This window comes from Dunckerocampus dactyliophorus, chromosome 2, assembly GCF_027744805.1.
Source record: "Dunckerocampus dactyliophorus isolate RoL2022-P2 chromosome 2, RoL_Ddac_1.1, whole genome shotgun sequence".
NCBI lineage: Eukaryota > Metazoa > Chordata > Actinopteri > Syngnathiformes > Syngnathidae > Dunckerocampus > Dunckerocampus dactyliophorus.
In genome coordinates, this window is record NC_072820.1 from 2667536 (window position 1) to 2692136 (window position 24601).

Below are 24601 nucleotides of genomic sequence, written 5' to 3' on the forward strand. Positions count from 1 at the left end.
TGAACTGTACTTTTACAGTTATCTCCCCATATCTCCACACAATAAGTTAGATATGGTAACACCAGAGTGCAATAGAGAGTGTGGTGTGATTTTTGATCGAGGACGGATTTTGCTGTATTCAATATTGATGTATTTCTCCCCACTTTATGTTTTATATTTTCAATGTCAGATTTCCAGCTCATCTTTTCAGCAATAATAACCCCCAGAAATGCATTTTCGTTCACCCTTTCGATGTTCACTCCATCAATATTTATAAGCACATAAGTATTCTTTCTGCTATTACCAAATAGCATTATTTTAGTTTTACTTATCTTCAGGGCTAATCTGTTTTTATCAAACCATCTTTTTAGTATAGTCATTTCATCTGAGACTTTTTTATGAGCTCTTGTGTACTTTCTCCAGAATACAGTAGAAGGCAATAGTATCGTCTGCAAATAGTACTAGACTTAAGGTCTTTCGTGACTTTACAGATGTCGTTTATATATACTGTAGGTTGAACAGTTTTGGTCCCAGTATTGACCCCTGGGGTACGCCGCACAATATATTTAAACATGCTGCAGTACATTCTCCTAGCTTGACATATTGTTTTCTGTTAGCTAGCTAGCTTTGAACCCAATTCAACACTAACCCTTTGATGCCACACCTTTCTAATTTTGTAATTAGGATGTTGTGATTAATTGTATCAACACCTTTTGTCAAATCCATGAATACTGCAGCTACACACTTTCTGCCATTTTTAGCGTTGGTAATTTTCTCTGTAATTTTGATCAGTGCCATGGAAGTTGAAATGTTAGCTCTGTATCCGTATTGACTGTCCACGAGTAATTTATTCTTATCAATAAATTTGTCCAACCTGTTGTTGAACAAGTTTTCAATAATTTTGGCAAACTGTGGGAATAATGAAACCGGGTGATAGTTTGTAAATTGATGTTTGTCTCTGTTTTTGAAAATTGGAACTACTTACCATTTTGCCTGGAAATGTACCAATCTGAAATGATAAGTTACTGATGTATGTCAGCGGTTCTGCGATCTGGTTGGTTACCATTTTCATCGTTTCCATATCAATTCGATTACAGTGAGTTGATGTTTTTGTTTTACATTTATTGACAATGTGAATGATTTGTTGTGTTTTTCTTTTTACAGGCATTTTGCAAGCCTTTCGTCATCCATGGCTGATTATTCTTTTGCTGATTGGACATTTCTCTCAAGAGACAGTTCTTATCATAAAGCTTCACATAAATATTTAGAAAGTGTTCATATGCTTCATCCACATCGTTTCCATCATACACCCTTTCCCATCTTTGTTCTCCCAGATCTTTCTTAAGAGCATTGACGCTGTCCTTTTGTCTTTCATTTCCACCTTATTATAATTTTTGTTGGAAAGACTGGACCCTAAAGCCAGCCCTAACCCCAACCCTAGCCCTATCACTAACCCCTAAACCTAGGCCTAGCCCCAAACCTAGCCCTAACCCTAAACCCTAGGTCTAGCCCTAAACCTAACCCATAGCCCCAACCCTAATCCTAGCACTAGCCCTAACCCTAGCTGCAACCCTAGTTCTAGCGCTAGCACATACTTATACTCAGAAACACAAAAATAACTATCGTTCCTACAACAAACTGAAGCCATGACTTCAGTCCTATCTCAGTGTAAATTCAGTTCAGTTATCGCCACCTTAGCCCGACTGCTAACCATAAACCTTGGCCTAGCCCTAACCCTATCCCCTAACCCCAACTCTAGCCCTAACCCCTAACCCTAGTACTAGCCCTAACCCTAACCCTTAAAGCTAGCCCTAGCCCTAATCTCTAGCTCCTAACCCTAGCTGGAGCCCTAGACCTACTGTAAATTCATTTATTGTTTGCACAAAATGTGGATTGATGACATTGCAGCCACACTTGTAAAAGAATTGAATGTGTATTTGTTTAGGTTACTTACCCAGTCCACATCTTGATTGTGGTTCGCTTTGTCTTCACTGCTCTCCTCAGTGCAGTTGCTCGAAGTTCCCATCCCTCGTCGTTTCTCCTGGCTGTCACCAGTCCGCGGTGTTCCTTCATCCGACGTGCTCACACCACTCTGGGTTGCGGTCCCGTCGCGGCTGCCCGCATGACTTCCGGTCCGGCTTCCTGTGCTGAGATCTGTGGGGGTTATATACACAGCCCCTGAGTCCATTGGGCCAACCATGGCACCTTGGTTTTGGATGACCAACGATTGGTCTGGTTGGCCTCCAGGAAAACGGTATCCCAGCTCTGCCAGGCCCGGTTCGAATGTTCCACCTGGTGTGCGGCGTAGAACTGGTAATGTGTGGCTGCTGTAGCAGAGGCGGCCATAAAGGGGTCCACCCGGGCCTGAGTAGTTGTGATCGACGCCCGGATTCTGAGTCCAGCTGTACATGCGACCTTTTTCTTGGCTACGTTGGCCGTAGCGTCTGTAAAACACAAAACATGAAGAATATGCCTATAAATATTAATTCATTCTTCCAGGTCATTGTATTCTCAGGGCATTCAATCGATCGCAACTGGACTGTTCAGGTTGTCTTGGACTAGAGCTGTCCTACCTCGTCTGATGTGAACAGCATGAACTGATGGAGCCTGCTCGGATGAGAGGCAAAACGTCTTCTAATACAACCTGAACAGTCCTGTTGCGATCAATTCAGTGCCCTGAGAATCAAACATCAAGATGAAAGGAACACTGGATTCAATTATTAGGTTGAAGTACCTGAATAAAACTGTAAACCCAGAAATTATTGCCGTAGGTTGTGTCAAGAATCCTACAACAAGGGACTTTTTTAGGAAAGACTGGGTCCTGGGCATGACTGTAAAAGGCATCCGGTGATGAGGTCATGCAAGTGACTTGGGGAGAGTGAAGCTACCCCTTAATCATCATAGGCTCCCAGGTTCATTCTGGCCCGGAATGATAGCCCCTTTCTTGGGTCCCAGCCAGGGGTGACTGGCGAGGACAAGAGTTAAGGGTAAATGTTTGCTGTCATATACAACATGTATGCCTGTTGATAATGACGCCATAAATACCACTGTCGATAATAAATATAAAAAAGACATGTATGGTTAGTATGGGCAGACATAGGAGGGTTGCATGGCATAAAGGAGGAACACTCTATAATAGGATTGTGCTTATGGCTATGCAATTAAGTATTGTTAGGTCGACCTCGCCTGGTAAAAAGAGGAAGTGTATGTAGTAATATGTGCATATATGTATAAGCAATGGCCTTTTGAGCTTGCTTGTTTTGCAAGCTATCATAAATAGCTACTATTACATTTACTTAAATTGAAGTAACTACATTTTGAACACAAGTTAGTTGAACCTTCACCTAGTTCCGAGTGAATGCATTGTTAGGTCGACCTCGCCTGGTAAAAAGAGGAAGTGTATGTAGTAATATGTGCATATATGTATAAGCAATGGCCTTTTGAGCTTGCTTGTTTTGCAAGCTATCATAAATAGCTACTATTACATTTACTTAAAATGAAGTAACTACATTTTGAACACAAGTTAGTTGAACCTGCACTTAGTTCCGAGTGAATGCATTGTTAGGGACATTGTGACACACACATGCACACATACACAGACTAGTCACCCAAAAAAGGGAAGTGTTGATTTGAACCGTTTGCGGCCTTCTTGAGAAATGTCTGGTTCAGACATGTAACTCCACCACTGGGAGGGGGTTGAGTAAGACCTAAAGGTCAAGACTTGCGGGGTAATTTTTTAATGTTCCGAGAAGAAGTGGAATATGTTAATAAGTTTCAGGAAAGGAGGAGAAGGTTGGAGCTATGACGCCAAAGGGTGAAAAGGTATAAAGACCGCACCCAAGATTATTCGGGGCTTCTTCACCTTGTGAGTCCCTGGGCTACGTAGCTTCTACCAAATTGACCAAAACTGTGACTTTGTTCTGAAAAGCGAAAAGAGCAACCTGCTCTAGACGAGTCTCACCTTTGGGATAAGGATTTTCCCCCTAGCAGTGGAGTTCAGGAAGGATTACTTTGGTCTTATTATTTTTTATCTGGATGCTGGTGTGGCATGTTTATTGTTCATTTTGGGATGAAACTGAGAGGGTGGTAGTGACCCACTCCCCATTTTAAACCACTTTGGACATTCCGGTTTGGTACATTTTTTCAACCTTTGTTCATATATATGTAACTGGAGCTCATCAACATAAGACAAAGTGATGTATGATTTTTCCCTTTTTGCTGCTTTTTGCCCTTGCATACTTGACTATTAAATTTCCTACATTCACTTTCACTGTTGTTTTTACGTCTTGTGTGATAAAAGAGTAGGCTGTTTGTCTAAGATAATTCCTTTTAGGTTGTTCTGGTCATAATTTTAACTTTACAAACAGGTCCTTCTCATCGCTAACAGATTAGTAAAATTTCCCAGGTCTATACCAAGTGCAATAAACCAATATGAAGGAAAGCGGCTATAAAGTGGAAGGTCCAGTGCTGGGTGCAATATAAATATGGTTACTCTATTGTACTTGGTCTGGATGTAGCGGGGCCGCCTCTACACGAGCTGTGAAAACCTGCGTGAGTTTCCTTCAACCTGACTTAGAAGTGTCCTTTTTAACACAGGAGGCTTTAACCCTTTAAGCGGAGAAGTCAGAGAGGTGGGTGCGCCTGCTCAACACACAAAGGTGAAGGGTCTTGCACCACCTGGTAACGAGGGTTTTAACCTCACACATTTGCCCTTCTACACTGCAAATATTTAGATTTTATTGTTTATTATTTTTATTTATTCATTTTTTCTTGAAAATATGCAGTTTTCTCAGTCGCCATGAGTCAGTAGTAATGTACAAATACGTGATAATACAGGTAAACTGTACAGCAAACATGTTCACAATATTACATGTTTATGTCTTTATGCTTGACTGACAATGTTTTATCATCAAGCATTGACATTTTGCACTTTGTTCAGTGGTCCCTGAACTCACCATAGTTGTGTGCTGAGACACAAAAGTTTGTTTGGCTACGGAAGCACTAGGTAGCGCGACCCTGACGATCAAAAAAATCTTTGATTTTTCCTGCAACCCAGGAAAAGGAGGACAAGTCGCTCCACATCATAAAACGTAAAGTAGTTGTTCTGTGTGTACTGCAAAATTGTGGTACACGTATCACAATGTAAAGTATTCCTATTCAGTATTCAATATTATGCAAAAGTAAAGGAACCTCAATACCTTACACAAACTTTAACAAGCTATTATTTAACTAGCTATTCTCTCTGACAAACTTTCTGAAAAAAAATAGACAAAACATTTCATAGCTTTACAAACGTAGACTCTATTGCAAAGAATTGCATTAGATTTGAGAGGGTGCTTTGTGTTCTTGCCTACCTCCATAAATAGCACAAGAAACCCCTCAACAATTTTGATTAAATGAAGGCAGCCTTCCTACTTATTTATGGCCTCTCCATAGGACTTGCATGAATACACTGGCGCTAATTGTTCGACCGAAGGCAATAAAAATGTTTCAAGGAACATCAAAGTGGGTACATACAAGTCATTGATGTAGTGGAGCATAAACAAGCTTGAACAAAACGAGGACAGCGATGTGGTCCACCAGGACCGCAAAGCTTGATAGCACTCTACATCAGCAGTTTGATAGCGCCTGATTATGACCTGGGAGTTACAGCTTGATCGGTTCCAAAAGTGGATCAATTATGTTTCAGGGGGAGATTAAAGCTTCCACTCTGAAGCGGTAAATTGGTCTTTTTAGAGTGTGAATTGTTGCAATTAAACGAACCAATTGGTGTCGACACACTCAAAAAAAAGTTCATCTAAGAACCTGAAGAGATGCAATAGCTGATACTAGGGTAATATTCTTAAATGTTGCATAATTCCTCTGGAATTACAAACCTTCTGGTCAAGGTTCGAGTTATAGCCTGAGCTTTCTCTAACATTTTAGCAGTGCCCACACTTAAAATGAGACTCATTCCTTTATTTTCATAGCCGCTTAATCCCCATTAGGGTTGTGGGGGGGTATGCTGGAGCCTATCCCTGTTGACTTTGGGTGAGAGGCGGGGTACACCCTGGACTGATTGGCGGCCAATCATGGGGCACATATAGACAAACAACCTTTCACACTCACATTCATACCTATTTAGGTATTTACAATCTAGAGTCACCACTTAAACTAACATGCATATTTTGGGAATGTGGGAGGACACCAGAGTATCCAGAGAAAACCCACGCATGCACAGGGAGAACATGCAAACTCCACACAGAGACGTCCAATGGAGATTTGAACCCAGATCTCCTGACTGTGCAGCCAACATGCTAACCACTAGGCCACTGTGCAACCCATAAAATGAGACCTCTTATAAAAAATATGCCAAAAACACAACACGAGAATCTGAAAAGTAAAAACTTTGATTTCACATCTCTTACAGCACAATTGTAGAGGTATAATGTGATATTGTAACTATAGGAACACGTTTTCAATGATCCGTGATGGTTGTTCGACTCATCGTTTGGAAATAAAACGCTAAGAGCTAGGGGTGTCATCAGAAAATCAGTTCAGGAGACGAGGCGATACACAAGATTGGATCTTCGAGGACAAGACGAGACTTTAACAGTACTTTTAAGTACAATGAAAGAATATATGACAATGTGTTGCAATTTACTAATTTACTTTCTACTACGTTACTACTCTTCTGCACTCTGTGTGTATGCTTGCGGCCCCGTCTCCACCCACCGAGAGATTGTATGACTAACAAAAGGGTTCACTCCGTTCATGCCAAAACACGCCAAGGTGCTGAAACCAAAGCATAGGGTGAACCGTCTTCCTGAAGACGAGCGACAAGGAAAACATACACACATGCCCACATTGAGACGAGCAGTTCATTTTCATTTACAGTATTTTGTGAGGTCTTTGAGTACTGGTACGCGAAAGGAAATGCATTGATTAGCCATACATCAGATTCTTTCACTTGTGTGCACTATAAGTCCTATAAGTAAACATTGTCATAACAGAAATTCAACAAATGTGCTGCTCTTAATTTAAAGTTTCAACGCAAACATCCGCGACGAGCTGACGTTGACGCAGCAGCATTTTATCTCAGTCTGGATTTTGTACCTCCTAAATGTTAGAGTATCTAATCTAAATCCTGATGGAAGTGTCACCCTTGAGGCTTAACAGTTGACAATGGCCACTGAATCTAAGAAATGCTGTAGTTAGTGTAACAACTTCGAGCATCATTTCCTGTTTGTGATGGCAGAAGTTTATGACCAAATTTGGGGTTGTAATAAATCACAAAAGTTATTGCGTTATCTCGCTTGTCTTTTGATACCGGTCATACAGGGAGTGAACGTCCTGAATTACTCCCTAAGTACTCCCCACATGATTCCTCGAGGAACATGGTTGAATGCCATCTCCAAGTCCACAAACTCCTGGGCATAGTCCCATGTTCACAGCTCCACGACTGCAGTCATGGCCAAAAGTATTGGCATGCCAAGATGTTTTTGGCCAAAGATGCCACTGTTTTTGGCCATGGCTGTATTAATTGAGCTGCGTTGGTTGTATTCCACACAAGGAAAATCCCGGATCCACTCTTACGTTCCAGAGAGTGAGGTTTACTAATGTACTTGTTGTACAGCTGCACCAGCTGGCCTCTGTTACATATATATATGAACGAATCCCACAGATTGACTAATTTATGGGTCTTTATGGGACTGCACGTGCGATTTGTAGGGGCTTTTGCTCCCAAAGTAAGTTGAACACTGGCTCTGGCGCTTTCACAAACTTTTGATGGATTTATAAACAGGATATGTTTCCGCTCAGATCCAGTCCTGTACCAAAAGGCATAAAAAAAACAAAACAATCCAACTGCTCTCTTTTGAAACTGGTCAGCGGTGGGCCCAAGATGGTAAAGTGGTAAAGTGGTGGAGGGGGTGAAAACCTTCAAGCTCCTTGGCACACACATCAGCAAGGACCTCACCTGGTCTCATAACACCCAACTAATTATCAAGAAGTCTCAAAAGAGACTGTACTTCCTGAGAAGACTGAGGAAATTTGGCATGTCAACCAAAATCCTCAGTTGCTTCTATAGGTGCACTATGGAAAGTGTCCTTACCGCCTCTATTCATTGTTTGGTACGGTAACTGTACAACATGTGATAGGAAGGCACTCCAGCGGGTGATCAAGACCTCACAGAACATTGTTGGGGCAGCCCTCCCCTCACTGCAAGACATTTATAAAACTAGAGTCCTACGAAGACGACGCTACAGGAGTTTGAAGTCCAGGGCCACAAGGCTGGCAAACAGCTTTTACCCACAGGCCATCAGGCTTCTCAACGAAGCACTCACACACTCATAGCACTTTATTATTTATTTATTCCTATTCATGTCTCTTCTCTTCTTGTTGCTTAATTTATTGGTATTTATGTTTCTTATGTTCTTATTCATTTTCTTGTGTTTTCTTTCTTTTTTTTGGGAGAATGAACAGAATAAGAATTTCATTGCATAGCAGAAATACATGTTTTACTGTGCATATGACAATAAAACTCTTGAATCTTGAAACGGGAAGGCGTGCTGTTGAAACTAGCCCTAACCCTAGCCCTAACCCTAAATAGTACACGGAGCAAAACTATCATTTGTCTAGCATGCTGCAGAACACCAGTAAATATCGGATTGCACTCCTTCACAAAATGAAAAAAAACCACACTGTAACCAATGTTTAGGACAGGTGTGTTCAAAATCCAGCCGAGGGGCATTTGTATCAGACACCTCATCTTTTCATTGGTCTTTATTGGTATAGTCTAAGCACAAAATTGAACACAGCCTCACATTACAAACTATTTGCTTCGTCACCTGAGTTAACCTCTTAAGCCAAGGGTGTTCAAAGTGCAGCCCGGGGTCCATCTGGGGCCCTGTAGTTGTTTTTTTATTAGCCTGCAGCACATTCTAAAAATATAATTTAACAAGAAAACTAAAAAAAACAGCAAAAATGGAAAGATCAGCAGTAATTTTATAGAATAAAGTCAAAATATTAATAAAGTCGTAATATTAAGAGAAACAAGCAAAACACCAAATAAAGTTCACATTTTTTGGAAATTAGGTTGTGGAAAAAGTTATAATGTTATGAGAATAAAGCTAAAATAAAGTCATAATTACGTGAAGAAAATTTACAAGGAGAAAGTTGAAATAGTTGGAAAATTAAAAAAAACAACAGCAGAAAAAAAACAGCTGTTATTTGATGAGCATAAAGTCAAAATATTAAGAGAAAAAAAGTCATTCTATCACAAAAAACATTGCAATCTTATGAAAATTAACTTGTAATATTATGAGAACAGATAATGTAATTTTAGCAGCACAGAGTTGCAATATTAAAGAATTTTTTTAAGTCATATTTTATGAAAAACAAAACACAACAAAGCTGTAATTTTTGGAAAATCAGGTCAGGCAAAAAGTTATAATCTAATGGGAATAAATTCATAATATTACCGAACATTATTTCAGAAGAAAGTTGAAATACTTGGAAACCTCCCCCCCAAAAAACAGGAAAGATAAGCAAAAAAGTAGTATTTAATACTAGTACTAGTACTGTACAGTCGAACCTCAGTTTTCGTATGATTTGGTTTTCAACAGACAAAATTTTGCTCCACTTTTCGTGTATTGGCTGGGTTATCAAACAATATTGTGTGCAAATTCCGCTTTACTTACATGTTCCTGCTGTCCAGCGTGCGATAGCCGCGTGAACGCGAGCTGTGGGGGGCGCTCTGGAGTGCTGCGATGTCAAAGGCAGCCGTGTCGGCCTCACCGCCGCCTTCATCGTCGTATGTGATGATGTTCTCACGGACGTCATCATCCTCCAGCGGTGACAGGGAGTCCCGCTTCTGACGCCGCAGCGACAATGACAGGGCACTCACCGCTACGGTGCGATGGCAGCAGGCACAAAGGAAATTGAGGGAAGAAATTGAAAAAGGAATGATGAAAAGGGGTGAAGGGAAGTCACAGGGGAAATAAAAGGGAGGAGGAAGAAGCCATGGAGGGGGAGAGGGAGATAGAGAAACATTAAGGCAGACAAAGAGGTGAGACAAAACAAATTCAGAGGAGGCCTTGGGTTAGAGGGCAGGTGTATCATATCAGCAGGCTGCATGCCCCCACTCTGTAATTGACTTTGAGCTCCAGCCAGGCAAATAGACGCATTAGTCTCCCATGACTCTGTGATTCTTATTCCATGTTCCCAAAACAGAGAGTAACATTTGACCTGAGGATGTGGAGGAAAAATAAAAGCAAGCTTCTGCAGCTCTTCAGATGTCCAACAAGGTTGAAATGTTTGTGTAAAGAAGGAGAGATGGACACGGTTTAAAAACAATGCAGGACCGAACCACTTAGGCTTATCCTACAGGCTGGTGTTTTTAAACAATCACTGCGTTTACATGCAGTCAATATTCGGGAAAAGGTCAATACTCCGGTTTCTGAAACGTTCCGAATAACCAGTTTACGTGCATGACATGGAAAACGGAAAACGTCATGACGCAATGCGCATTTCCGCTTCTTCCTGTATCGCAAAACAACATCCCACAATGCAATTCTTCTTAAAGGGCCAGGCTCAGCCAGTAACAGTGTTCATACGCTGGAATAAAAAAGAAAAAGAAGCATTCAAACAATTCCGTAACAGCGAATCCGTGAAAGGTGAACCGCAATAGAGCGAGGGAACACTGTAGTTTATTGCAGGGATGCTCTGCTCAGGGTTTTATGATACCGATTCTGATATGGACCATCCATGACTGAAATTGGCTGATACCGATCACATGGATTAACCATAAATTTTTACATTTATTTATGATGATGAGTGCTATTGGCCAGGGGTGCCGTATAAGAGGGAGAAGTTAGGACAATTCCAAGGTCCATGGAAATAAAAAATATATACACAGTATATATATATATACTGTAGTTTGACTGTACAAGTTTGACTGTATATGTATATACAGTCAAACTTGTCTAGCGGCCACTAGAGGGAGTCTGCAAAAGTGGCCGCTATAGACAGGTGGCCTCTATAGACAGGTTGGTGTCCAGTTTGAATGTTGACCAGTAGAGGAAAAAAAAAAGAAAAAAAAGGGAAAAACATAATAATAATAACAATGTTGACCAGTAGAGGGCACTGCGGACTGTGGATAAAAGTTTTACAGCACTACTAGGCTTGTTATTATCATGGTTCATGGTTTTAATCCTGAACATGCATGAGTCAAACAGTAGCACATCACATAGTACAATTCACAATTTTGCATGTCCAAAAAGGAGTAGGAAGAAGCAAAGCTTATTTAATCCTACCCCTCATCAGTTTCACATCAGTTGCAATACATTTATTCACCTCTTGTTCTTCCAAGTGTACTTTGTAGGTCTACATGACAATATAGTGCAATCATAGCCAAGGTTTTTACTTACTAAAAGGAAGCTAGAGGCTTAATAATAACTGATAGAATATATCCACGACCCACAGAACAAAGCTGTGCTATATATATATATATATATATATATATATATATATATATATATATATATATATATATATATATATATATATATATATATATGTATACCCTATACACAGGGTCTATAAGACGCAAGTTTTCTGCGGGGGATTTTTCAGTGGCTACTATAGGCAGGTGGCCATTCTATACAGGTGGCCGCTAAGACAGGTTTGACTGTATATACAGTACATGTATATATCACTGGTAAAACTTACAGAAGATGAGACACCTTCTTTAAGGAGACTTTGGGTGTGAGATCAAGTACGTAGGTGGAGTCCTAGCAGGACTTCCAGGTAGCACACAGGTGGGAACCCCGTGTCTTCCACCGCTGACAAAAGCTGGTCATCTCGTCCGATGAATTGAATTCAATTACAGTATTTGTCGGGTTATTTGCTTAGCCTCCTGACTGTCATGCACATACGGGCGAATGTTGTCCAGCATTTTGGCTGCGTTCGCTGCCATTTGACTGATGATCACACCGTGAGCCTCCAAAACTCACCATACTCCGTCAAGTGTTTGTTCTTCAAATGCCGTATTAAATGGAAGCTTTTTAACGTGCTACCCCTGTGAGATATTTTTCTTGGCATGTGTTGGCAGGTAAGTTCCACAAGGCAGACAGGATTGTTTTGTTTTGGCACGCCTGCGGGGTGTGAAGGAAAGTGGCAGGTGGATGCTACCCAAGACCTTAGAGCAAGACACGAGTGCACGCAGGTATCGCTGCAGGCTGCAGTAGTACAAGTCACAGGTGATCGGCGCTGAAAGGCGTTTATCGGCTTATGCCGATCACATGCTTTTTCAACAAAATCGTCCGATACCGATCGGTGGCCGATGGATTGGTGCATCCCTATGTTATTGTGTCATAGTTTCACAGCGGGTTAAGGTTATGTAACAACATTCATTGATTGAAACCAACCAGACTTGAGCCCAATCGCAGAAGAAGCGCTACGGTTGTGTGCAAACAGTTTTTGTCTTGACTGTTCTTGAGAAAAAATCCAGAATCCCCGATATTGGATCTGAGACAAGATAGCAGTTAAAATGCAATCAATCCCAGATGAGAAAGAGACTCCCTGAAAGTGCTCTGGAGACCTTTCTCAAATACCACAACACCAGTTTTAGTAGCACAGACCCGGGAATTTGCAGATTTTTTAACAAAACTTTCGTCTTTTGTCATTTACCCCACACTGGTAAAGCCTGAATTGCACGGAAAGTAGTCTTGGGCAAACTTCAACTACCTCACTCACAGTGCAACTAAAAATAAGACAACAAAAACAGTCACACATGTGGAACACACAATGTAACTGTACCACACGGACTCAGCAAGCATCAAAATAGACACTTACGCACTCATACTGTATACATGCAAAACAATACTATTTTACCAATGGATAACCCGCAAGGCATGCTGCGTAACTTCTTGTTGGGGAAATGTGATGGACTATCATCACATCAGAACTACTGCAAACTAGTCGCTTCTATTCGTCACCTGAGTTAACCGCTTAAGCCAAGGGTGTTCAAAGTTACGGCCTGCGGCTGTTTTGTTATTGGCCCACAGCACATTCTAAAAATATCATTTAACAAGAAAATGAATAATTAAATAGATAAAAACAACAGCAAAAATGGAAAAATCTGCAGTCATTTTACAAGAATAAAGTCAAAATGTGAAGAGCAAAAAGGCCTAATTGTGAGAGAATAACGTTGTAATATTGTGAGGAAAAATAACAAGCGTGAAGTTAAAACATTTAAGAAAAAATCCGTTTAAAAAAAAAGTTGTAAAGTTATAAGAAAAAAAAAGTTCTAATTTTTGGAAAATTAGGTTGTGGAAGACATTGTAATGTTACGAGAACAAATACAAAACATTACGGGATTAAAGTCATAATTACGAGAAGAAAAGAAAGTTGAACTACTTGGAAAATTGAATAAAAACAATAGCCGAAATGGGGAAAAAACAGCTGAAATTTGAGAAACACAAAGTCAAAATCAAGAGAAAAATGTCGCAATTTTCCAAAAATAAACTCCTTGTGTTACGAGGACAGAATGTCATTTTAGGAGCACTGAGTTGAAATATTAACAAAAAATAATGTATGTTTTGCATGCGCATTAGCGTGTCAGCGTTAACTTCAATACAGTTACACTGTGTGTTCCACATGTGTTGTTTTTGGTTGCACCGTGAGTGAGTGGTCTGCGAAGACAACCTCCTGTCCTCAGGTTTTTTTGGGAGAACACAGCTGTCCCTTTTCGGACCTCCTATCCAGGCTACATTCAGTTTGTGCTGAAAGCGATGTCCTTACTTCAAAAAGAGACCCTAATTGAGCTTGCATGAGAATACTTGGCTTTTTGGGGAGGGCCCGATTATATTGTAGTCTCAGTTACACAATTAACATAAACCTCGTATGAACTACAAACATCGCCGCCTAGCAAAAATGTAGAGTTTAATACAAAAAGATTGCGTGTGCTTGAACTTTCTTCACCATCGTACGCTCTCGTCACTCCAAAAAGTCCACCAAAAGCCACTTTGCATCATAACCTTCACGCTATATTCCGTTCCTTTTGTGCCTGAACAGGTCTCATCCAGAATGATAATGCCCATATCAACAAGGTATGAGTAGGGATTCAACAGACTGAATAGAAACGACAAGGATGCTGGCCGGGAGCCAAAGCCTTCTCAGCCACCGCACATTATTCAATTGTGCAGTTGTGAATTTGTGCTCAGGTGAAAGTGCCGTTTCGCAGTGCAGCAATGCACAAAACCCCACTACAATTGTTATTTTAACTGTGATTAGAAGAAAATAACCCCCACTTTCATCGCTGCGCTCATTATATGCATGTGGAGATTAAGCATGCAGGCAGGTGGCAAAGGATAAATGCCTGTAAAGTCTATTTACTTGTCTTTTCATATGTAGATTGCCATTCGTCTTGCAGGGTTTAAATTGTAATGACATGACTCATTTGGAAATGATACGGTGTGCTCCAATAATAAATAGAGGAAAAATGCTGTATTTCACAGTGCTCATTGAAATAACCTTCCCATTTTTTGCATTGACATCTAATGACACGATATATATACTGTATACACTATATACAGTATATCACCCCCTTATACAGCATATATTGCCCCCTTCCTGATTTCTTATTTTTTTGCATGTTTGTCACACTTAAAAGTTTCAGATCATCAAACTAATTTAAATATTAGTTAATGTCAACAAAACTGTTTTTGTTATTAAGGGAGAAAAGAATCCAAAGCTACATGGTTCCTGTGTGAAAAAGTGATTGCCCCCTAAAGCTAATAACTGGTTGGGCCCCCCTTAGCAGCAACAACTGCAATCAAGCGTTTGTGATAACTTGCAATGAGTCTCTTACAGCACTGGGGAGGAATTTTGGCCCACTCATCTTTGCAGAATTGTTGTCATTCAGCTACATTGGAAGCTTTTCCAGCATGAAGCCCCTTTTTAAGGTCATGCCACAGCATCTCAATAGGATTCGGGTCAGGACTTGGACTAGACCACTCCAAAGTCTTCATTTTGTTTTTCTTCCGCCATTCAGAGGTGGACTTGCTGGTGTGTTTTGGATCATTGACCACCAGTTTTACTGTGCATGTGACAATAAAACTCTTGAATCTTGAATCTTAAATATGACTTATGAATTAGAACTTTTTGCCCTCAACCTAATTTTCCAAAAATGATTATATTATATGATCCATCCATCCATTTTCTATGCCGCTTATCCTCACTAGGGTTGCGGGGGTGTGCTGGATTCTATCCCAGCTGACTGGCATGTATTGTATTGTATTGTATTACATTGCATTGCATTGAATTGCGTTGCGTTGCATTGCGTTTTGTTGCGTTGCGTTGCATTGTATTGTATTGTATTGTATTGTATAAATATATTATATTGTAATTTATAATTATTATTATTGTTTTTTTTTCATACGATTACTATTTTTTAAAGATCTATATATTAATATTTCAACTTTATGCTACTAAAATGATGTTATATTTCCTCATAAAATTATGTTATTCTTGTAAAATGACAACATTTGTATCTTAATATTTTGGCCTTATTCTTGTACAATGACTGCATATTTTTCCATTTTTGCTATGCTTTTTTTTTGTTTCTTGTTGAATTATGTTTTTAGAATGTGCTGCAGGGCAATTAAAAAAAAAACACACACACACAAATGGCCCCCGGGACACACTTTGGACACCCCTGGTCTACAGGATAAAGTAACTTACCCAGGAGTGTTGCAACACAAGCTAGTATGGCCAGCAGGGCGGCAGTGCTGAGCCCCGGTGAAGGCAGTGTGGAATGCTGAGGAAGACACACTGCTTCTCTTTCCCAGTCCCATTCACTCTCTGCTTGTTTGCCCTTCTCCCCGGTCTTGGCCCCGCCTCTCAGGCAGGGACAGACTGACACAGTGACCGTGCCAGTACTGGTGAGACCCGATGTCCCATCTCTTAAAAGCAGAGGCACATAGAGCGTGAGGGTGGAGGATGGAGATCGGGACAGTGGCTGCAACTGGGACAGTAACACCAGGCTGGCTGTGGGACCTGCAGACATTTGAGGGGAAAACCTTTCAAATTGTGTTAAAAATCGACACTTCATTTAACATGTAGTGATGATACAGGTGGGTGGATCGATCCCAATATTGGTATTACCAATACCGTCATATTATTGGTATCAGATTGATACTAGCGTGACAGATTAAAATTTTTCAGTTGCAATTTCTTGCAAACAAGCATCAAAGTGAAATAGGCTGTTCATCAGCTGATCAAAAGTTTAAAGGGAAAGTTGGGAGTTTTTGACATGAAGTTGTACGACATCCCCATCAGTAGTGTAGTCCATCAACAGTGACTTAACCCCCCACTTGGCCCTCCCGAGTCCAGTTCCGGTTGGATTTCCGTGATGAGGAACGCATTTCCGCTTAGCTGCTGGGTCATTTAAGCCAATAGTTTGGCTTCTGAAAACAGGGAAACGGCGGGGCACAAATATAACACAGATCGATTGGTCACTGTTGTTGTACTACACTGCTGATGGGGATGTCATACAACTTCATGTCAAAATATCCAAACTATCCCTTTAAGACCACAGCTCAAAACCCCCCAGAAACCCCATAAAATAGAAATAACATGTTCAAAAAAAGGAGTGAGTAATGAGGAGCTGCACCATTATTGTTAATCAGCTCAAGTATGGGTTTGGGAATGCTTGATGCCAGTGTTTCCGTGTGGGAATGTTGCTCCAGGTGGTGAAGGCGGCTACACAGAGGGCATCCACTGTCTGGAACAGATGTCCATTTTTGTAAATGTCCCTTGCCATTGTTGTGGATAATTGAGAGGCAAAACAAGACAAGTTTGAGGTTTGAGAGAGAAGAGCTATCTCGTTTATTTAGTTCGTCCTTTAAATAGGCCCACTAAAAAATATGGATGTCGTAGATTACCAGAACTCTGTCCTTATCTGGTCATGCCTCCTGATTGGAAGCAGCTGTCTGGCAGACCATTTTGGAATCACAAGACATCTGGAAAAAACAGCTTGTATAAGTGCTGAAAACAACTCATGTAAGTGATCCCGTATTTGTATTTATATAATATAGTCCCCTTTTTTGGGTGCCCAAACCTTCAAAGCAAACAAAAATGTCTCTTCAACCAGTCTTGGCCCCTAGTTCATGTTGAAGTGTCCCGGCACCATTTCGACTTGTCCATTTCTCGAATAAAAGTTCACGGATTAAGTTCGTGGGGATCTTGATGCATGTTTGTCCTGACGAATGGGCAGGGGAATGGAAAGCGTTGTGGACAGTGATTCGTTCTGGGGCAAAGGCGGAGCGGGTTGTGAGCAATGTTTTGGCTCACATTATCACCGTCCAGACGATTACTGTGCATCTGTGAGAACGGTGTTGGCCATCTTCAGTCCCTTTCTTCATCACCCGCCGATAATCAGCACGCCCGTCATCCGGAGGGACCCTTTGTGATGTTGGTGACTTGGCATGTCACATGTAGGAGTAGGATATCTGGATGGATATCATTTCTACTCAAAGTGTCTCCTTTCCTCGAATGTGGCCCTCGTGAAGAGCTCTCAGCCGGAGTGGTCTCGCTCCTCGGATGTGGCCCTTGGGGTGGCTATAGCTAATAGTGTGCCTAATACTAGCCTTATTGTCTTTAAAAATGATTCATTGGAAATTAACTAATGAGTATATCCAAATGCAACTTTTGCAACCATCCTCAAATGTTCTCCATTGGGTTTAAATGAGGGGAACACGCAGGATGGTCCAAAACAGTGAGCTTAATCCTCTGGAAGAAGTCCTGTGAAGTGCAGCGTTGTCCTGTTGAAAAAGCCAGTCATGCATGTTGCCCCCTGCAACATCTCCACATAACCGTCTCCCGTTTGACACCCCTGCACAACTTGAAGCTCCATTGCTCCATTGAAGGATGATGATGGCGCCCCCTCTACTCGCCGTGTGGGATCTCCTTGTCATCAGAGAATACAACTTGCTTCCACCTTTCAATGCCCCATGTTTGATGCTCTCGTGCAAATTCCAAAAGGGCAATTTTGTGGCCTTGACTGAGACAAGGCCTGTAAAGACCTTTTTTTTGTTCTTGAAGCCTCTTCTCTTGCAGATGGCGTCCGATGGTTATTGGACTGCACTCGGCACGAGCAACAAACCTCACTTGGACCGAGGATGGTCCCGTGTCTTGACAGACAGCCAGTGGGATCCTCCTTTTCGTTTGGGTCTACCGCTTTACTCTTTTCTTCCATGAGCCTCAGGATATTTGAAGAAGTTTGAAATGACTGTCTTACTGCATTCAAAGAGAGAAAGCTTTTTTGCCTTTGCCATCAAGAGATCAGGACAGTGTGGATACCTGACAGAAAAATACCTTCAGTCCACATTTTTTCCAAGATTTAGGCTTGCAAAGGCTGTGATCTTAAACTTTTGATCAGCTGATGAACAACCTATTTGACTTTAATTCTTGGAATGTAATACTGCATGTATGTAATGCAGGCATGTAATATCAATTCTTGCAATTTTTCAACTGATCTTAAAATTTTGTCCAGGAGTGTATAACTGGACAGGTGTCAATGTGTGGACGGGCCCTGTTTGTCTGTGTGGTAAGATTCTGTCTAACTTTGGCAGCCTAATTAGTGAAAACACACATAACATGCTAGCAACCTGCAAGGATACCACGCTGGGTCAACAGGCAGTCCCGTTAAAAAATGTCAGTGGAAATAGACATAGTTAGAATTTTTATCTTATATTATCTTATATACAGCTAATTATTGCAACACGTCTACTTTTATGACATTTAAGAATGTTAGCATGCTACTTCAAACAGTGGCTGCACACTTGGCCTTGCTCGTTGATGATAATAGTTCATTGTTCGGTGTTTGTGGCATGACAAACATCTTAGCGTTGTCAATGCTAACATCTCGCCCATCACTGTGATCTCAGGCGTTTTTAAGGAAGCCTTGCACCAAAGCTAACGGGTGCCGAGGGTGCTGTTTGCCTGAAACATTTTGGGAACGTTCCAAGCGTAACGCCATCATCAAAGCTATCTCATCAAGTCAAAGGCTGCCGTGAATAAAGCAAATGTTATTGTTTCACAGATGAGAATCGTTCCTTTTCTATTGTTTATCTTTCCTGCTCTTGAAAAAAGGCAATTAATTCTGTGTGTTTTGATGTCTGGGAGACGATGTACTGCTTATTATCCTCAATAATCCACACACTTTAGAAGAGTTTTCCTTTTTTTCTTAAATTGGTGTTGCCATGCGGGAACTGCAACAAGATCCAGCACCAAAATGTCAATAACAAAGACACAGACAGGCAACACGGAAAGCTAGTCACTTATTAACAGTAACAAGAAAATCCACACGTCCCACATGCACACTTGTTTCTTTCTCTAAATTAAATAATACTCATCAATGCTGGAAACCCACAAAAATTCTACAGCCACCATGTTTATTTTTGTATCATTTGTTCAGCAGCTGCAAAATATTTGTCTGTTTTCTAACGCTGATCGCGCTCAGGCGCACAGGGAAGCTTCTCGCTGTGAGGCAGATGTGCAAACCATATGCAACTCTGCTTCTCATTCACTTCCTGTACCGCTTGACCTCGTGTGAATAGGTCACTGTTTGCTAGTTGATAGCGCAAACAAAGCAAATAATATAATATCGTTAAAAATTGACAGCGTCAAACAATACAGTGGAATCCCAGAAAATTTGGATTTTTTAGTTGACATTTATTTTTTTTCCCTTCAAAAATAACGGAAGAATCACACTTGGCAGCAAGGAGGAAGTGGGAGAGCGTGGAGGAGTGTAACGTGCAGAAGGTTACGCATTGTAGGGAAATTTTAACGCATGCACGCGCACACGTGTGAACACACACAGTTCAGTTCCAAATGTGAAAATTGTGAAAGGTTCATGGTGTTATATTGGTAATTGTTATTTTGACAAAAAAAAAAACCAAAACATTTTTGTGTTGTTTATTACGGATGCGCCGGATACTCGTTATAAACAAATGCTACCTACAATATAAGATTGTTGTTAATTTTCAGTTTTCGTTGCAATCCTAAACTTGTTTCGTGACGTCCACGGTGCATTTCAGACAGCTGTATACGCCGGAATAATCACGGAAGAATAAACAATAAACACAGCAACTTCTGATCAATCCATGTCAATTTCAGACTTCAAATAATGTACCGATTTAAGCCACACCCATTTCTGGTTAAACTCCGCCCACTTCTGGTTTGTGCCCCGCCCACTTCAAGTACAGATACAGATAATAATTTAGATGGGTGAACAGATGCAGATACGGATACAGATACCGATACAGATACAGATACAGATACGGATAATAATTTAGATGGGTGAACAGATGCAGATACGGATACAGGTACCGATACAGATACAGATACAGATACGGATAATAATTTAGATGGGTGAAGAGATACGGATCCAGATCCAGATCCAGATCCAGATCCAGATCCAGATCCAGATCCAGATCCAGATCCAGATCCAGATCCAGATCCAGATCCAGATCCAGATCCAGATCAGGAGGGTGGTGTACTCGCTCATCCCTATTGTTTATGTTGGCATAGTTGTTTAGGTATTTGAGCTGTCACAAAAGCTGTCACTTTTTGTCAAAGTCAAAGTTGTGCTTGTAATGTATCTTTTCACAAAAAGCTGTTTTTGTAGTTGGGAACTGGTATTTTCCTGAAACTTACCTACATTCTACTGCTAATTACAAAAGAACAGAAAACGGTAGAAACAAACTTTTTTTTTCTGGTGAAAGACAGGAGTCGAACCTTTCTTTTGGTACGTTTCATGTTTATATAGCCATAGAACACAATAATCTATGGGCCTTGAAAGATCAGTAAAAATGGTCTAAAACGGCCGGTGCTGAAGGGGTTGTCTTTTGAAAAATAATAATAAGAAAAAATAAATAAATAAAAACAATCATGTTGATTCAAAATCGGAGGCCAACGTCAACATCAAGCTAGCAGCAGGGTTTGGGTGGTGGGGACGGGGGGTGGGTATGGTTATATCGATTACGGTACGCTGGCGGTCCTGATCAACTGTATTACCTTTAAAAAGTTGATTGCAAAAGCGCTCCTGTGGTGGACTGGCTAATGTCTGTTGGTCTGTTGGCAAAGCGCGTGTCAACACTGATAAATAGCAGACGTGGGAGAAAGTCAATGGTTTTGCAAGTCTCGAGTCTTCAATACATTTTCAAGTCAGACTAAAGTCAGAGTCACGTCACGCGTCACTGATGTCAAAGTCCGAGTCGAGTTGCAAGTCTTTGATGATATTGTCCAGTCGAGCCCAAGGTCAGCACAATTGTGGCTCGACACAAGGAGGCAAACAAGAGCGCCGAAGGGCAGAGGAGGATTACAAAGAAAAGCAATCGAAGACTGGCGGAGGACGGATGGCGACAGGAGGGAGGGGAGGAAAAGAAGGCAAAACGGCAGACGGAAAAATGTGATCTTTAAAATATAGAAAACACTTTTGTCTGCTCAGGGCACAAAAAAGAAATGAAGACAAATAGAGAGAAGCGGGGAAGATTGAGCACCTACCGCCGCTGTCCCTGACGCTGAAGTTGAGGGCGGCGCCCGACTCCGGAGGGATGCTGAAATACACGGTGCTGTCATTCCCGCCTTCATCTCTATCAATCGCCCGCAACACCTGCACCACCTGAAACCCCGAGATAGAGGGGTGGGGGAGGGCATGAATGCATGTGTTGTGTGTGGAGGAGGGAAGCAAGGTTGCGAGATAAAAGAGAAAAAAATAGTGAGTAACGAGAGAAACACACACAGAGTGCTTTCAGCAAGCAATGAGCCATTAGCCGGCGTCAGCAGGAATCAAAACAAGACAAACAATTAGTATGGCGACACAGGCGGACGGTGTCTAATACACACCAGATAAATAACAGCCTGACATGAATAGCCTCGCACAAATAGGCCGCTAGATTCAATTTGGTAAGGGCATTTGCACAAGTCTACAGTGGCAATGGCAGCAAAATGAATCTGAAAGGATCTCTTACAGCCTGAACTCATGGGTAATTTCTAGGGATGTCCGATAATATCGGCCGCATATTGGCAAAAAAAAACGTATTATCGATATCAGGTTTCTTCCCTGTAATGAAACTCAATATAGCCCTTTAAGCGCCAAAGTGGCAAGCAAGCAAAATTGCTGAATTTGCTGCCAATATGGTTCCTCATGTAGTTCATCGTTTCCACCAGGAGATGGCGGACATCTGGAACTACAATCTGACAAACATTTGCGGGCGTGTTTCTGTGCAAAGTTTCGGAGTGTATGGGCTTTGAAGCCCCGAGTCCGTTTGCCATAACAGTCAAAACGCAGCGCCATGTTCGGGGTGTCGGGGGGGACGTGATGGGTTGTCAAAACACTGCTATGTGATGTTTGTATATGTGATGTTACACATATCGGAATTGGAAACTGAGAGTTGGACGATATCGGCATATCGGCCAAAAAGCCAATATCGGACATCCCTTACAATTTCTTTTCAATGAAAAACTCCTGTTGTTATTGTGTAAAATGGTTTTCAATGATTCTTTGAGCACATGTTTGGGGAGTGGGCTGCGTACCGCCTGTTGCTAGTCCGGTACAGTCGAGTCCTGCCGAGGAAGCACGGCGCCATCAGCTGCCCCGTGTGGATATCGGAACGTGTTGTGACAAATGGAGACGTGCGCACACGCCTCGACGCATTTTCAGTCACATGCTCGGGAAACCCTCTGGAAACGCCCTTATTTTGCCCTTCTTTTCCCGTCGCCCTTCCCTTAAATTTCCCCGTTTTTACCTTAAATGACAGACCAGCCATATGGAAGCTTAGAAGAAGCTAAACGAAGGATGGGAAACGAAGGCGCACACAGACTTTTTTTCATTTCATATTCGGGGTAGATAAAGTAAGATGCTGCAGAAAAATACAACAGCACCTTTTCTTCAAAAAGCGGATGTCGGAAATGAGGGAGAAAGTGCGAGAGGAGGTGCGAGTGTAATTCCAATGATAACAAACCGTGGAGGACTCACCTGCCTCCCCAGTCAGTGGCTGTGTACTCGTCATGTACGTCATTTACCTCTCAAGGCACAGCTTTGTATTCCGTGACACATCAGTGGAAGTTGCTTTCAAGCACACGTTTTAATGAGACGTCACGACGGTCATAAAGAAACGCACTCGACGTGTGACGAGACAAGTACGCACGAGTTTCCTTTGGAATTCCTTCGTGAGGCGATATTAGTTTGATCAGTGAGTGCATCATCCATCAAGTAAAATACAGTACATGTTTTTATCTTAGCCGTACACAAATAGCAGTCTTTCTTTGGGACTCTAATTGCGCATAAGATTGACACGGGGTGTCCAAAGTGCGGCCCGGGGCTGTTGTTTTGTTGTCCCGCGCCACATTCTCAAAACATAATTTAACAAGAAAACTTTAACAGCAAAAATGGAAAAATCGCTCGTATTTTCACAAGAATAAAGTCAAAATATTAGGAGAAAAAAAGGGAATAATATGATCGAAATATTAAAATAACTGCATTTTAGTAGCATAAAGCTGAAATATTAAGGAAAAAAGACTTTTTTTATTATTTTTTTTTTTTTTACAAATTGTCATATGAGAAACAAACAAAACTAAAGACTAAAGTTCTAATTTTGGGAAAATTACGTTGCAGGAAAAGTTATTTAATTTTATTATTAATTTTTGCTATTTCACAAATGTTATTTAATTTCATTCCTAAATCATAACAAGAAAACAAGTTTAAAAAGACAAAAAAAAAAAAACAGAAATGGAAAAAAAGAGATAAAGTCTAACAAATTAAGAGAAAAAAGGTCATATTCTAAAGTCAAAATATTAAGAGAAAAAGTATTTTATGAGAATAACGTCATAATATTATGAGGGAAAAATAACTTCATTTTAGTAGCATAAAGTTGAAATATTGAGGGGAAAAAAGTTATTTTACAGGAATAACATTGTAATATTATGAAAAAAAATCATTTTACAAACAATACAACAAACAAAGTTAGAATTTTTTGGAAAATCAGATTGCGGGAAAAGTTATTTCAATGTAGCGATTAATTGTTGTTATTGAAAACATTTGATTGAATTGAATTAATATGTCATAATTCTGAGAAAAAAGTTTAAATCGTTGGAAAATTGTATATTTTATAAGAATAATGTCAAAAAATTAAGAGAATAACATTGTGATAACATTGTGATAAAAAAATGATGCCATTTTAGTCGTCTAAAGTTGAAATATTGAGGAAAAAGAGTTTTTTTAAATTTTAATATTATGAGAAACAAACAAAACATTGAATAAAGTTCTCATTTTTGGAAAATTGTTTGGGGAAAAAGTTATTTAATTTTAATGATTAATTTCTGTCATTTCATAAAAGTTATTTAATTTAATTGATAAGTCATAATTAAGAGAAAAAATGTAGATAGTTGGAAAAAAAACAAAAATGGAAAAAAGATGTAATTTTACCAGAATAAAGTAAAAAAAAAAATTAAGTATTTTAGGAGAATAATGTCTTAATATTATGAGGGAAAATAAAACATCAATTTAGTAGCATAAAGTTGAAATATTAAGGAAAAAAAAGATTTTCTTAAAATCGTAATTTTGCTTGCTGCTGTA

At 40.5% G+C, this 24601-nt stretch overlaps 1 protein-coding gene across 9 annotated transcripts in view; it reads right to left on the reverse strand.

Moving 5' to 3' along the window:
- LOC129171762 (cadherin-1) overlaps positions 1 to 24601 on the reverse strand; it is a 303014-nt gene that overhangs the window by 25166 nt on the left and 253247 nt on the right. For all 9 annotated transcript variants that reach the window (XR_008566831.1, XM_054760803.1, XM_054760775.1 and 6 more), the window contains 4 exons: positions 21529 to 21646; positions 15703 to 16017; positions 9660 to 9867; positions 1934 to 2423 (listed from right to left, as the gene is read on the reverse strand). Coding sequence is in view for 8 of the 9 variants with exons in the window: in XM_054760803.1 (XP_054616778.1) it covers positions 1934 to 2423; positions 9660 to 9867; positions 15703 to 16017; positions 21529 to 21646 (1131 nt within the window). In the remaining variant the exon portion in view is untranslated. The remainder of the gene's footprint in view (positions 1 to 1933; positions 2424 to 9659; positions 9868 to 15702; positions 16018 to 21528; positions 21647 to 24601) is intronic.